Genomic DNA, 14,665 nt, shown 5'->3' with positions numbered 1-14,665 from the left:
AAACCTGACCTTGACCCATGTCAGTTGTCCAACTACAGACCGATATCAAATCTCCCCTTTATATCCAAAATTTTAGAAAAGGTTGTAGCACAGCAGTTATGCTCACATCTGCTTATGAATAACATTTTTGAAATGTATCAGTCAGGATTTCGGCCTCATCATAGCACAGAGACGGCGCTAGTTAAGGTGGTAAATGACCTGTTATTGGCCTCTGATCAGGGTTTTGTCTCCTTACTTGTTTTGCTCGACCTTAGTGCAGCTTTTGACACCATTGATCACACTATACTGCTTGCTAGACTTGAGAATGTTGTAGGAATAAAGGGAACAGCTCTCTCTTGGCTCAGGTCTTATTTGACTGATCGCTATCAGTTTGTGGATGTAAATGGTGAGTTCTCCACGCTCTATGAGGTAAAGTTTGGTGTTCCTCAAGGATCTGTCTTAGGCCCACTGCTTTTCTCTTTATATATGCTGCCTCTTGGTGAAATTATTCATAAACATGGGATTCGCTTCCATTGCTATGCTGATGACACACAGCTGTATATTTCAGCAAAGCCAGATGAGAGAGATCAGCTTAACAATGTTGAGAAGTGTGTAAAGGACATTAGACAGTGGATGCTTAATAACTTTCTTCTGCTCAACTCAGATAAGACGGAAGTACTTTTACTAGGACCACATGCAGCTAGAAGTAAACTTTCCGATTACGTAGCATCTCTGGATGGTGTTTCTGTTTCAGCATGTACGGCTGTCAAAGACCTTGGTGTGATTATTGACCCGAGTCTTTCCTTTGAGTCTCACGTGAATAATATCACCAGAATCGCCTTCTTTCACCTTAGAAATATTGCTAAGATTAGAAATATGATGTCGTTACAGGATGCAGAAAAACTGGTTCATGCTTTTGTTACTTCTAGATTAGACTACTGTAACGCTTTACTGTCTGGGTGTGCGGTAAGTGCATCAATAAGCTTCAGTTAGTCCAGAATGCAGCAGCAAGGGTCCTCACTAGATCTAGGAAATATGACCACATCACCCCTGTTTTAATCAGTCTACACTGGCTCCCAATCAAATCTCGCATTGACTATAAAATATTACTACTGACGATAAAGCACTCAATGGTCTCGCACCGCAGTATCTGAGTGAACTTCTGTACCAGTATGATCCTCCACGCCTACTTAGATCAAAAGGTGCTGGCTATCTGTTGGTTCCTCAAATAATGAAGACTACAGCAGGGGGCAGATCTTTCTCTTATAAAGCCCCACAGTTATGGAACAGCCTTCCAATCAGTGTTCGGGACTCAGACACAGTCTCAGTGTTCAAGTCGAGGTTGAAAACGTATTTATTTAGTCAAGCCTTTTATCAGTAGATTTCTCTTAGGTAAAGGCACAGATCTGGAGGGAACATGGATATAGAGTGTTTGGTGAACTGGTATATTTGTATGCTGTCGCCCCTCACATTCACACGCTCACTCAGGTTTGTTGACGGTGGTGTGGTGGGTCGCCTCATCCCAGAGATCCTCATGTCTGTGTTACCTTCTGGTTCTCCCTTTTAGTTATGCTGCCATAGCGAGTCTTGCCGGAGTCCAAACTGCACAGTGACATTAACTTTCATACACCAATAGTTACACTTAATAATCCATATCCTTCTCTTCCCGTCACCCTCTCTCTCTCTCTCTCTCTCTCTCTCTCTCTCTCTCTCTCTCTCTCTCTTTCGGTCGAGTTAAACATGCTCCTGAGGCTCCAGTGACCAGTGTTCCTGCCCCTCTCCTCCTTGGATCTTCACACTTCTGTGCAGCTCGGGACGGTCTCTTAATTCGGAGTAGAACGGGTGCTTTGAGGACGGATTGGACTGTAGTTGGTGTCGGCGGTCTGCTGCACTGACTCGGGAGTGCAGTTTGCTTCTGATCATCATCACTGTACCCCACAACATTGTATATCTGCTTCAAATGGACATTTGGTGCAACCCAGATGAGGATGGGTTCCTCTTGAGTCTGGTTCCTCTCAAGGTTTCTTCCTTATGCCATCTCGGGGAGTTTTTCCTTGCCACAGTTGCTCATCAGGGACAAACATACTTACAAAGAACATATTTATGTTTAATCACCACATTATCTGAGTAAAGCTGCTTTAAGACAATGTTCATTGTTAAAAGCGCTATACAAATAAAAATGAATTGAATTGAATTGAACTTTTCCCTGTGTTTAATCTAAACCCCAGCTCCTCTATGCAGGCGAGAACGACATCTTGATGCCAGACCGCCTAAAGCTCTGATCGAGCTAATACCAACCAATTGTCGATATAGTTTAGAATTTGGATGCCCTAAAGCCATAGCTGGGCTAGAGTTGCATTTATGCACTTTGTGAAGGTGTGGGGTGAAAGTGCCAGGCCAAAGGAAGGTAAACTTTGCCCCTGAATGCATACCTCAGGAACCTTGTGGCAGGGCTAACAACCTGGCCTCCCGAGCTAGGGCACCTGATCGGGGAACCAACCCTCGAGGCCGGTTACTAACTTTTTCAGAAGGGCTGAAGTGGTGCCCTGCAGCCGTTAGAGACTCTAGAGAGGCATCGGGTCCCCGCCATCCACCGTGATCCCTTGGGCGGAGATAGGGGAAGCACCCACTGGAGGGAGGCTGCGCTCCAAGGCACATCCCATTGCGGAGCTAACAGCCTGGTCTCCTGGTGGTGACAAGGAGGTACTGGCAACACACAAGGTGTAGACCCCTCGATTCAGGGTGCTCTGGTTGTCAGGGCCGCTTCACCACAGCATGTTCGTTCGAGGAGAGGTCCACCCTCAGGTTGGCCGACACCCTCAACTTGGGCCCTTTCAGCAGGGCAGTGCCCGCCTAGCAGCCCCATGAAAACGGAGGGGAAGTAACACTAAAATGCCACCGTGGTTTTCTAAACCTGATGGTGTTAGCCCTTACCTACTGCGTCACCTGAACAGGGAAGCCAATGGCTGTGTGTATCCCCCGCGAATAGAACGGGGCAGGAAAGAACACACAGTCGGAATTCTGCTTGCATTTAAAGCTCATGGCTGCACAGATTCACACACAAAGCGCTTACCTGAACAACAGAATCTAATGTCGCTACCATAACTCAGCCGTTTTGTAGCTTCCTGGTTTACGTGACATCACCTGCAAATGATGTCACGACTTCCCTATTGGCCGGATTTTACAAGTGATTCTGAGCGTGGACAATGCGGGCATTCCCAAAGCATTTTGACGCAGCTCGAGGTCCTTAAAGGGAACCCCAGTTCAGGACTGAACCTGAAGCCATTAGACATCAATGCTTGTTTTTCTAATTAAAGTTATATAATTGCTAATAACAATAAAGAAATAATATGAATATTAGACAACCTCTAAAATACCATATTGTGTGCACATGTAAGCAATTTAAGTAAATTATATGCTTTCATATAAATAACTGTATAATAAACTTAAATAAAATCATAAAATAAAATAATTAATTAAAATCATTTGACTCTGCATGAAAGCAACTTGGATGACCACATTAATACAATGATTATTTTTACTGATAAAAAGGTATTGTTTTTCTATTTGTTTGTTTCTTTAGTGCACAATCAAAAAATAAAAATAAAACAAAAGAAAGGAACATGCAAGATGTACAATGTCCACTATCCTTATGATTGCTGGAGATGCCATGTGACTGTGACACATGATGAGACAGAGTGTGGCATATAAAACATCCAGCCTTCTCTTACTTTGTACAAGGCAATGGGTCATGTATCTACAAAGATGGGTTCTATACTTCTATGGATACTGGTGCTCAGTTTTTCTATTCTCATTTTATCTTCAGATCCTAACTGCACTCTACAGAATCATTTGGGGCCAGGCTTCATTGCTGATGGAGACTTTGTCATTGGGGGTATATTCCCTTTTCACTACAATCAGGAAATGCCAGATGTGAACTTCACATACAAGCCTGGACCAGTAAAGTGTAATGGGTAGAAATGACTCCATAACACTCTACTAGATCATTATATTATTATTTTTATATATATTATTTTGTAATATGATATAATATATTTTTTAATTGTTGTCCTATTTGTTTTATTCTCTTATTGACCAGAAACGACTCATGTACTCAATATTGCATATTGATTATAATTCAAAATGAAGAAAATGTAAATCATGTCTTACTCAACAATGTTTCTCAGACATGTCTCATTAATGTACAGTACCTTGGTGTTTATCAATGCTGAATTTTACTGTTACTGATTCTCACAGGTTTGATCCCGAAGCTTTTCGCTGGGGTCTGACCATGAAGCTTGCTGTAGAGGAAATTAACAACAGCTCTGAACTGCTACCGAACCACACTTTGGGCTTTAAAATGTTTGATTCCTGTGCATACCCATTAACGGCTCAGAGAGCCGCTCTGGCTGTGATTAATGGACCGAATGAAGCAGACAAACAAATGTGTAAAGGCGCAAGCCCGATGTTGGCTGTTATTGCTGAGTCTGGATCAGCTGAGTCTATTGTGGTTTCTCGAATTTTACAACATTTCAGGATTCCAATGGTATACATTTTATCTAATGACAGAAGATTTCTATATTTTTAAGAGTTCATTCATGTATTTGAGTAAAGTAATACTGATTGAGAAAGAATGAGAGAATAATTGCATCTGGAAAGATTTTATGAAATGTAATGCTTTCTCCTGTTTTATGACTTTATTACTAAATGAAATAAAATGTGTTTAATATGTAAAATGGGATTTAACCTATAAAACCTAAAGTTTATTATATGAGCTCTGTTCTCTTTCAGATCAGCTATTTCTCTTCCTGTGCCTGCCTCAGTGACAGACGAGAATTCCCGACATTCTTTAGAGTCATCCCCAATGATGCGTACCAGGTGAAAGCTATTGCAAAGCTGCTGATACATTACAACTGGACATGGGTGGGTGTTGTGCGGGGAGATCACATATATGGCCACTTCGCCCTGCAAGGACTGCTTAAGGAGCTGAAGGGTACAAGTGTGTGTATCTCCTATCAGGAGATGATCCCCCTGTTATACAACAGCCAGAGAGCGATAGAGATCATCCGTGTGATGAACAGCTCCACTGCTCGGGTCGTGGTGGTGTTTTCAGCTGAGGGGGAACTCACTCCCTTTATGAAGGACTATATGAATCTGAACGTTACTGGAATTCAGTGGATTGCCAGTGAAGCTTTGGCGACAGCTTCAGTGTTCACAGGAAGTGAATATTACCCTTTCCTAGGAGGCATGATTGGGTTTGGGATACGTCAGGGACAAATTCCAAAGCTGAAAGATTACTTAACAACAGTGAACCCACAGACATACTCCTCTAATACACTAGTGCATGAACTGTGGGGTGTTTTGTATGGGTGCTCTCACATTTCCTCTATTCCCCTTAATAATCCGTTGCCTCTATGTACTGGGAAAGAGCCAATAAGCAAGCATCATTCTGGCTACCTGAACACATCCAGTCCTCGTATTCCTTATAATATATATAAAAGTGTATATGCTATTGCTCACTCCCTCCACCAACTAACTTCCTGCAAACCTGGAAATGGGCCATTCATTAACTCCACATGTGCTGACAATAGCAATATCTACCCTTGGCAGGTAAATACAGTTCTGTAATTGTCCACTAATTAAATGATATAATTGCTAATCTCTTTGTCAATGCTAAAGTATTGCCTCATGAATTTATAGCTCAGTCTGTAGCTCTATTTACAACAATAATGGCCACCCACAATTATTAAAGTGAAACTTTATATCCTTTCTGAGCCTTTCTCATCTAGGGTACATGTAGGGTACATGTAGGTAATTATTTTCCATCACATGTGTCTTCACAGCTCCAGTATTACCTGCAAGAGGTCTCCTTCACTATTTCAGGAGAGTTAGTGAACTTTGATATGAATGGTGACTCGATCCCATCCTACGATCTGATCAACTGGCAGAGGGGCACAGCTGGCAATATCGAGTTGGTTCAAGTCGGCATGTACGATGGGTCTCGTGAGGCTGGAAATGAGCTGGTCATTTACGACACTGCTATCACATGGGCTGGAGACAAAAGCGAGGCAAGCTGCTCTCGGAATTTAGTTCAGTTGCAGTACAGTATGGGCAGTAAGTGGTGGTAAGTTTGGTGAAAGATTGCATCAGGGCCAGAGGAAGTGGTAGCTCAGTGGTTAAGGTTTTGGGTTGATGATCAAAAGGTGGGGAGGGGTTCACGCCCCAGTATTACTAAGATGCCACTCTTGATCCCTTGGGCATGGCTTTAAACCTGTACTACAAATGTTACAAGTAAAAAGTTATTTTTTTATTTGATCAGACTGCTGTTTGAATTAAAAAGCCTGTTTGGTTTTTTTACTTTACTTATGCTTTTTCAGGGACTGTGATGGAGACCAATACATATATACAGTAGGACAACTTTTTCTTTTTTTGGCCTTACCCATTAGGGGTCGCCACAGCGGATCATCCTTCTCCATACCCCCTGTCCTGTACATCTGCCTCTTTCACCCCAACCACCTGCATGTCTTCTCTCACCACATCCATAAACCTCCTCTTTGGACTTCCAGATCAGTAGGACATCTAATACATGAAAATGCAAATCCCAAAATAGCTTAATAGATTTAATTTTGTTTAAAAAAAATCTTAGTCACTAATCGCTAATCAAGATCACTGCCTGCTATATATATGTTGCTCTGTCCAGTACGAAAAAGAACTTGTACTAGTCTGCACAGAAGGTACATAAATGTTGTATACACATATTTTTGGATTTATGTGCAGTAATTGCATTCAGTTAGTGTGAGGTGAGTGAACCACGTCTGCCGAATCATGCCTGGCTGGCTAAATTGGCCAAATACAGTGTTTGACCTCTGCAGCCTTTTGCTGGACCCTGGTTAGTGAGGTATTATACTAGTATCTATTTTTTTGTAAGCTCTCAACACTTTTAAAGATTATGTGTCATGTCTTAGTTGTTGCAATGCAGATTTATAAGAATATATATATACATTTTAGATGATTCACATAATAGTAATATCTTGGACTCTCAATGAAAGAACATGACTATAGGAGCAATAATAATTAAATAAACACTATTTATTTAGTGAATTAAAATAAAATACATGAAAGATCGTAAAATGTAAATAGTTCAATCTGTTGTAATGTAAAATAGGGCATAAGTGCTACTGTTATACTGTATACTTTAATAATTTGTACACTTTTACAGGTTATATATGACTTTTAAACAATTTAGGATGTATGGGTGTAGAGGTAAAACATTTTACTGAATTATGATTTTTTGGGGGAAACAGGTGCCAGTCTCTATTTGCAGTGACAGCTGCCCACCAGGATTTAGAAAAGCTGTCCGTCAAGGGGAGCCTCTGTGCTGCTTTGACTGTGTACCATGTGACAGTGGGAAGATTAGTAATCAGACAGGTCGGTGGTCTCAGTCAAATATAATAAAGCAAAACACTGGCCTGAATCCAGTTTTAATTACATGTTTTGTTCTCTTTTAAGATTCAGTAGACTGCATGGCCTGCCCTGAAGATTACTGGTCGAATGTTGACGGAACAGAATGCATTCCCAAGGTTATCGAATTCCTTTCCCATGATGCAATGGGGTTAATACTGACATTTATTGCTGTTTTGGGGGCCTGTGTCACTTTAGCTGTATTTGCAGTCTTTCTCTACCACAGAAACACTCCCATTGTGCGTATGAATAACTCTGAGCTGAGTTTCTTCATCTTGTTCTCCTTGACCCTGTGTTTCCTGTGTGCACTGATCTTCATTGGGGAGCCCACATCCTGGTCTTGCATGCTGCGCCACACTGCTTTCAGCATCACTTTCTCGCTCTGTATCTCGTGCATCCTGGGGAAAACCTTAGTGGTGCTCGCTGCTTTCACAGCCACCCAACCTGGAAACAATGTCATGAAATGGCTTGGGCCTATACAGCAGAGGATCATTATTTTTAGCTGCACCCTGGTCCAGATGATCATCTGTGCAGCATGGCTCATATCGTCCCCTCCAGTCCCCTACAGAAACACACAGTATCAGCGCTCTAAGATTATTCTAGACTGTAGGGTGGGATCTGAGCTGGCCTTCTGGTGTGTACTCGGCTACATTGGCATTTTGGCCTGTTTGTGTTTCATTTTGGCCTTTCTGGCTCGAAAACTACCTGGGAATTTTAACGGAAATATATTACTTTTAGCATGTTAATATTTTGTGCAGTGTGGCTGGCATTTATACCTGCTTATGTCAGTTCCCCTGGTAAATTCACCACTGCAGTCGAAATCTTTGCTATTTTAGCCTCAAGTTTTGGGCTTCTTTTGTGCTTATTTGCTCCAAAGTGTTACATCATTCTACTTAAACCAGAAAAGAATACCAAACAGCATCTAATGGGGAAATAATGATAATTAATTTCAGCATAATCAGGTTCACATCACAAAGACATTGTGTGTGTGTGTATATATATATATATATATATATATATATATATATATATATATATATATATATATATATATGTGTGTGTGTGTGTAGGTATATATATATACATTTATATAGCTTATGTTCCTATAGAGGTATTGGTATATTTAGTTAATATTCACATAAAACATAAGAATGGGGAAAAGATGATCTCTGACTGTCACACTCAAATGTCTCCATAGTTTATGCAGAGTAGTGCAAAAAAGTGAACAATAGTTTTTTGGGTGTAAATTCAATGTTTATAGGAAAGGTCAGAGGAAAATTACCAGATGATGTAAGGTTTAAGCTAACAGAAAGAATATAACGAGTCAATTAATATCTCTTTGCTAAATTCTGAGGCTATCATGAGCATAGGCTCACTAATACTGGACAATAAAATAAAATAAAATGGGTCTGTGCCCATGTGCGTGACTCAGGTTGTTGTTTTTCAGCTTACAATAAAGGTGTTTCAGTCTGCAGATTCATTACACACAGGATAGTTATTGTTTTTTGCACCATTCCATGTAAAGTCTAGAAATGTTTGTGTGTGATTATCCTGGGAGATCAACAGTTTCTAAAATTGCCAAACCTTTATTTTGGTACTAATCGGTTTCATCTAATTGATCTAATTGTTAACTGCATTATTGTGCATGTGTACAATAAATTGGACAGTGAGTGTACATACATACATACATACTGTACATACATAAATAGCTAAGGTCCATCACTGAAACTGTGTTTAATAATTTATGTTTGTAAACAGAAAATAAAGAAAAAGCCGAAAATAATATGTTCAGTTTGTTTTTACGTCACTATTTGAATTTATGCACTACTCTGACACCAATCACAAAGCACCATGAACTCACAGTTTTATCCAGTCCACTTACTGCCATGTTTTAGGTCGTGAGAGAAAACCAGTGTGGAAAACCACATAAACAGTAACCCCAGTACATAATTAAACCTGAAGATATTCATCGATGCTTGTTTTCTTTATTAACGTTATTTAATTGCAAATAATATTAGAGAAATAATAATATTAGCTAGCCTCTAAAATACCATATCGTGTGGACACCGGGGACATGGCTGTGTCTTACTGCTGCACCTGCTCCATCCTACCTTACTGCAAATGACTTTGCCTCCGTCTATGATGAGAAGATTAAGAAAATCTGCCAGACCTTCACTTCCTCCCCAACAATGACTACACAACACAGCTGACAATCCACTACATCTCTGTATTTTGTCAACCCTCATGAGCCTCGGTATCTGTGGAACAGCATGGAAATGGTTTGCTTCCTACCTGGATGGTCGCTCATACCAGGTAACATGGAGGGGATCCACATCTGCTCTGTGCAGACTCACCACTGGTGTCCCACAAGGCTCAGTACTTGGTCCCCTCCTTTTCTCCCTCTATACCCACTCCATTGGTGAAGTCATATCCCCACATTGGTTTTCTTATCACTGCTATGCAGATGACACTCAACTAATCTTTTCTTTCCCTCCATCAGATACCACAGCTTCAGCTTCATATCTTAATGGATAAGTGCTTACCAAATAAAACTCAACCCCAGCAAAACAGAACTGCTGGTCATCCCATGTGATTCATCTCCAGGTCAAGATCTCCAAATAACACTTCATGACTCTCTGATCTCCCCTTCAGCCACTGCTCGTAACATTGGGGTAACTATGGACAATGAACTGTCCTTCTTTCCACATGTCGCTAATGTTGCTCGTTCTTGTCAATTTCTTCTCTATAACATCCGAAGGATTCAACCATTTCTGTCCACACAGGCTGCCCAGGTGCTTGTTTCAGTCTCTTGTCATTTCAAGACTTGATTACTGCAACTCTCTGCTGGCAGGTCTTCCCCTGAACGCTATTTGTCCACTGCAAATGATCCAAAATGCAGCTGCACGACTTGTGTTCAATCTGCCACAGTTCTCCCACACCACCCCACTGCTGCGGTTTCTTCACTGGCTTCCAGTAGTTGCACGTATCAGATTCAAAACACTGATGCTTGCCTACAAGGCCAAAAATAGACCAGCACCATCTTACCTCAGTGACCTCATTACATCTCGCACTGCACCACGCTGTCTGAGATCCTCCAGCACTGCTCGACTGGTACCACCTTCTCTCAGAATGAGAGGTAAGTACACTTCAAAGCTCTTCTCTGAGCCGAGAGAGCCAGAGAGGTAAACACATTCACCATCTCGGAGCATGACTTGAGGATGGCATTCAAGAGAGTGCATACCAGGAAGGCAGCAGGACCAGATGGCATCACAGATCGGGTTCTGAAAGCCTGCGCTGACCAGCTAGCACCGGTGTTTACTGAGATAGTCAAACTCTCACTGGAACAATCTGTTGTCCCCAAACAGTCCACCATTGTTCCTGTCCCGAAGAAACCCCAGCCCCCTGCCTTAACAACTACTACCCTGTAGCTCTGACCTCAGTAGTGATGAAGTGCTTCGAGAGACTGGTCAGAGCCTTCATCACTGCCTCACTACCGGACACACTGGACCCACTACAGTTCGTGTACCCTCAGAACCATTCTACTGAGGACGCCATTGCTCATCTCCTTCACACTACGATGAGCCACCTGGACCACAGAAATGGGAATTATACAAAGATGCAGTTTGTGGACCACAGATCAGCATTTAACACCATAATTCCTCCACACTCACCTCTAAGTTGGAGGTCCTGGGAGCCTGCCGCTGTGTCAATGGATATCTAACTTCCTGACAGACAGACCACAAGCCGTACAGGGGGGAAAACACACTTCATCCACCCTCACCCTCAGCACTGGAGCTCCCCAGGTGTGTGTTCTGAGCCCCCTGCTGTACTCACTGTACACGTATAACTGTGTGGCCACTTCCAACTCCACCACCATCATCAAGTTTGCTGACGACACCATTGTGGTGGGCCTGATCTCCAACAACAACGAGACGGCCTACCTACAGGAGGTTAAAAACCTGGAGAGATGGTGCCAAGTCAAGTCAAGTCAAGTCAAGTTTATTTCTATAGCGCTTTTCACAACAGACATTGTCTCAAAGCAGCTTTACAGAAATCAAAAGTCAAGGTTAATGGTTGGCATTTATCCCTGATGAACAGGCCATGGCGAGTTTGGCAAGGAAAAACTTTCTTCAGATGTTATGAGACAGAAACCTTGAGAGGAACCGGACTCAAAAGGGGAACCCATCCTCATTTGGATGACATCAAGAGTTTGATCATAAATCTTTCAACAATACAGAACACTGGAGAGTGAGAACTAACATGAGCACTGGAGTATAAGATTATAAGTAAATGTTCTTTCTACAGTCTTTGGTATAAAAGTAGAAGCTACTGAGCTCAACATTTGTGATCATCACAGATCCAGCAACAGCTTCTACATGTCAGAGCCTTTAAACACTCCAGGAGGTCCAATGTCAAAACTCCACACATGTAGTGGGATCCAATTGGCACTGGTACGTCCTTAGATGGTTCAGGATGTTTGCGAGTTCGGCATCTACTTCTTTAAAGTCCATAATCTTCACGAGGTGGGAGGTGACTGAGCTGGCCAAACCTCAGGAAGCCTCGGGATGGGGAGAGAAAGAGAAGCAGTGGAGAGGAATTAGCGCAGCTGGTGTTAATGATATTAACAGCACAAGTTGATAATGTGCATGTGATCATATGTTCTGGAGCACAAGGTTATGATGTGAGACGTGTTATGTGTAGGCTTTGCTAAAAATATATGTTTTCAATCTGCACTTAAACTGGGTGAGTGTGTCTGAACCCGGAACACTGTCAGGAAGACTGTTCCAAAGTTTGGGAGCTAAATGTGAAAATGCTCTACTGCCTTTAGTGGACTTTGCTATTCTAGGAACTACTTGACGGATTGTAGTGTGTTAAAAGACAGGATAAATACATGGGAGCCAAACCATTTAGTGCTTTATAAGTAAGAAGTAGTAGTTTGTAGTCTATTCGAAACTTAACAGGAAGCCAATGTAGGGACGATAAGATTGTGGTTATGTGATAATATTTTCTTGACCTTGTAAGAACTTTTGCTGCCGCATTCTAAACTAACTGAAGCTTGTTTATTAATGATGCAGGACATCCACCTAGTAATGCATTACAATAGTCTATTCTGGAGGTCATGAACGCATGGACGAGCTTCTCTGCATTGGATATAGACAACATATTTCTTAGCTTAGAAATATTTCTAAGGTGAAAGAAGGCTGTTTTTGTAACTTGGTTGATATGATTTTTAAAAGATAAGTTGCTGTCTAAAATAACACCCAGGTCTTTTACTGTTGAACTAGTGGTTACAGAACATCCGTCTAAATGCAGATTGAGATGCTGGAGCTTGTGTATACTAGTTTTTGGGCTGATGAGCAAAATCTTTGTCTTATCAGAATTTAAAAGTAGAAAGTTATGGGTCATCCAATCTCTTATTTCCTTAACACACTCAGTTATCCGAGTTAATTGAGCTGTATCGCCTTTTTTAAATGAGATATATAGCTGGGTATCATCAGCATAACAATGAAAGCTAATATTATGCCTTCTAATAATATGTCCTAACAAAAGCATGTACAGTATATTGTGAAGAGCAGGGGTCCTAGAACTGAACCTTGTGGCACACCATAATTCACTAGCATTAGCCTGGATAGCTCTCCATTTAAATCTACGAAATGGTAACGATCAGACAAGTAGGATTTAAACCAGCTTAATGCCTGTCCCTGAATTGCCGATGTAATTCTGTAAGCGATCTAGAAGAAGATCATGATCTATAGTGTCGAACGCAGCACTAAGATCTAGTAAAACTAACAACGAGATGAAGCCTTGGTCTGAAGCTAAAAACAGGTCATTAGTGGTTTTAACTAGAGCAGTTTCTGTGCTATGATGTGGCCTAAAACCTGACTGAAACTCTTCAAAGATATTGTTCTCTTGCAAGTAGGAACATATCTAGGCAGCGACAATCTTTTCTAAAATCTTAGACATAAATAGGAGATTTAAAATGGGTCTGTAACTTGATAGCGTGTTTGGATCCAGATTAGGTTTTTTAATGAGGGGCTTAATAACTGCTAGCTTGAGGGATCTAGGGACATGACCTAAATATAGTGAGGAGTTAATAATATTCAGAAGAGGCTCACCAGCTGTATATAACACTTCCATCAGTAATTTAGTAGGAATTGGATCTAACTGACATGTTGTTGATTTAGCTTTGATAATAACATCATACAGCTCTTCCTGTCCTATACATGTAAAACAGTGGAGTTGTGGAGTTGAAGGTGAGACTGTGTCAGGAGATGGTCTCAGAGGTTGAACTGCCACAATTGTTTTTCTAATGTTATCTTTTTTTTCAGTGAAGAAATTCATAAAATCACTACTAAACTGTGATGGAACACATTTTTCAGATCCCTGATTTGTAGTTAACTTTGCTACTGTACTAAAAAGGAACCTGGGATTATTTTTGTTGTTTTCTATGAGTTTGCTCAGGCGTTCAGCTCTAGCAGCTTTTAGCGCCTGTCTGTAGCTGAGCATACTGTCTTTATACTGTGCCAGGAGAAAAACCTTCTCCTGAACGTCAGCAAGACTAAGGAGTTGATCGTGGACTTCAGCACAAAGCAGAAGCGGTCATACCAACTGTTAAACATCAGCGGGACCCCAGTGGAGAGGGTGGACAGTTTTCGGTACTTTGGTGTTCACATCACACAGGACCTGTCTTGGTCCTGTCACACCAACACCCTGGTGAAGAAGGCCCGGCAGCATTTGTACCATCTGAGACGCTTAAGGGACTTTAAACTTCCCTCTCAGGTGCTAAAGACTTTCTACACCTGCACCATTGAGAGTGTTCTGATGGGTAGCATCACTTCCTGGTTCGGGAACAGCACCATGCAGGACAGGCGAGCCCTCCAGAGGGTGGTGCATTCAGCTGAATGTACCATCCACACTGAGCTCCCTAACCTGCAGGACATCTACAGCACGCGGTACCGGACTAGAGCCAGGAAGATTGTGAAGGACCTCAGCCATCCCAATAATGGACTCTTTTCTCTGTTGCGGTCAGGGAAATGCTTCCGCTCCCTGAAAGCAAACACAGAGAGAATGACGAGCAGCTTCTGTCCGCAGACTATTCGGAGTTTAAACCAGGAGACACCCAGGATCTAGAAACTGGCCCACTCTATCAATCATCACACTTTTTCTCTGTACATATCTTACCTTTTGCACCACGACTCTTTAAACTTTGGACTCGCACAGCACA

General features: G+C 41.7%; 1 protein-coding gene across 1 annotated transcript; it reads left to right on the top strand.

Annotated features, from left to right (window-relative positions):
- The first annotated feature begins 2,340 nt into the window (after positions 1-2,340).
- On the top strand, positions 2,341-8,377 carry LOC124395919 (extracellular calcium-sensing receptor-like). Its single transcript, XM_046864809.1, is given in 8 exon segments — positions 2,341-2,386; positions 3,806-3,953; positions 4,237-4,525; positions 4,771-5,589; positions 5,823-6,029; positions 7,284-7,407; positions 7,495-8,157; positions 8,160-8,377. Coding segments are annotated over 8 exon segments (2,514 nt in total).
- The last annotated feature ends 6,288 nt before the right edge of the window (positions 8,378-14,665 follow it).

This window comes from Silurus meridionalis, chromosome 13 (genome assembly GCF_014805685.1).
Source record: "Silurus meridionalis isolate SWU-2019-XX chromosome 13, ASM1480568v1, whole genome shotgun sequence".
NCBI classification, from domain to species: Eukaryota; Metazoa; Chordata; class Actinopteri; order Siluriformes; family Siluridae; genus Silurus; species Silurus meridionalis.
Note: the sequence above shows the minus strand (reverse complement) of the source record. Positions and strands in the feature narration are given on the sequence as shown.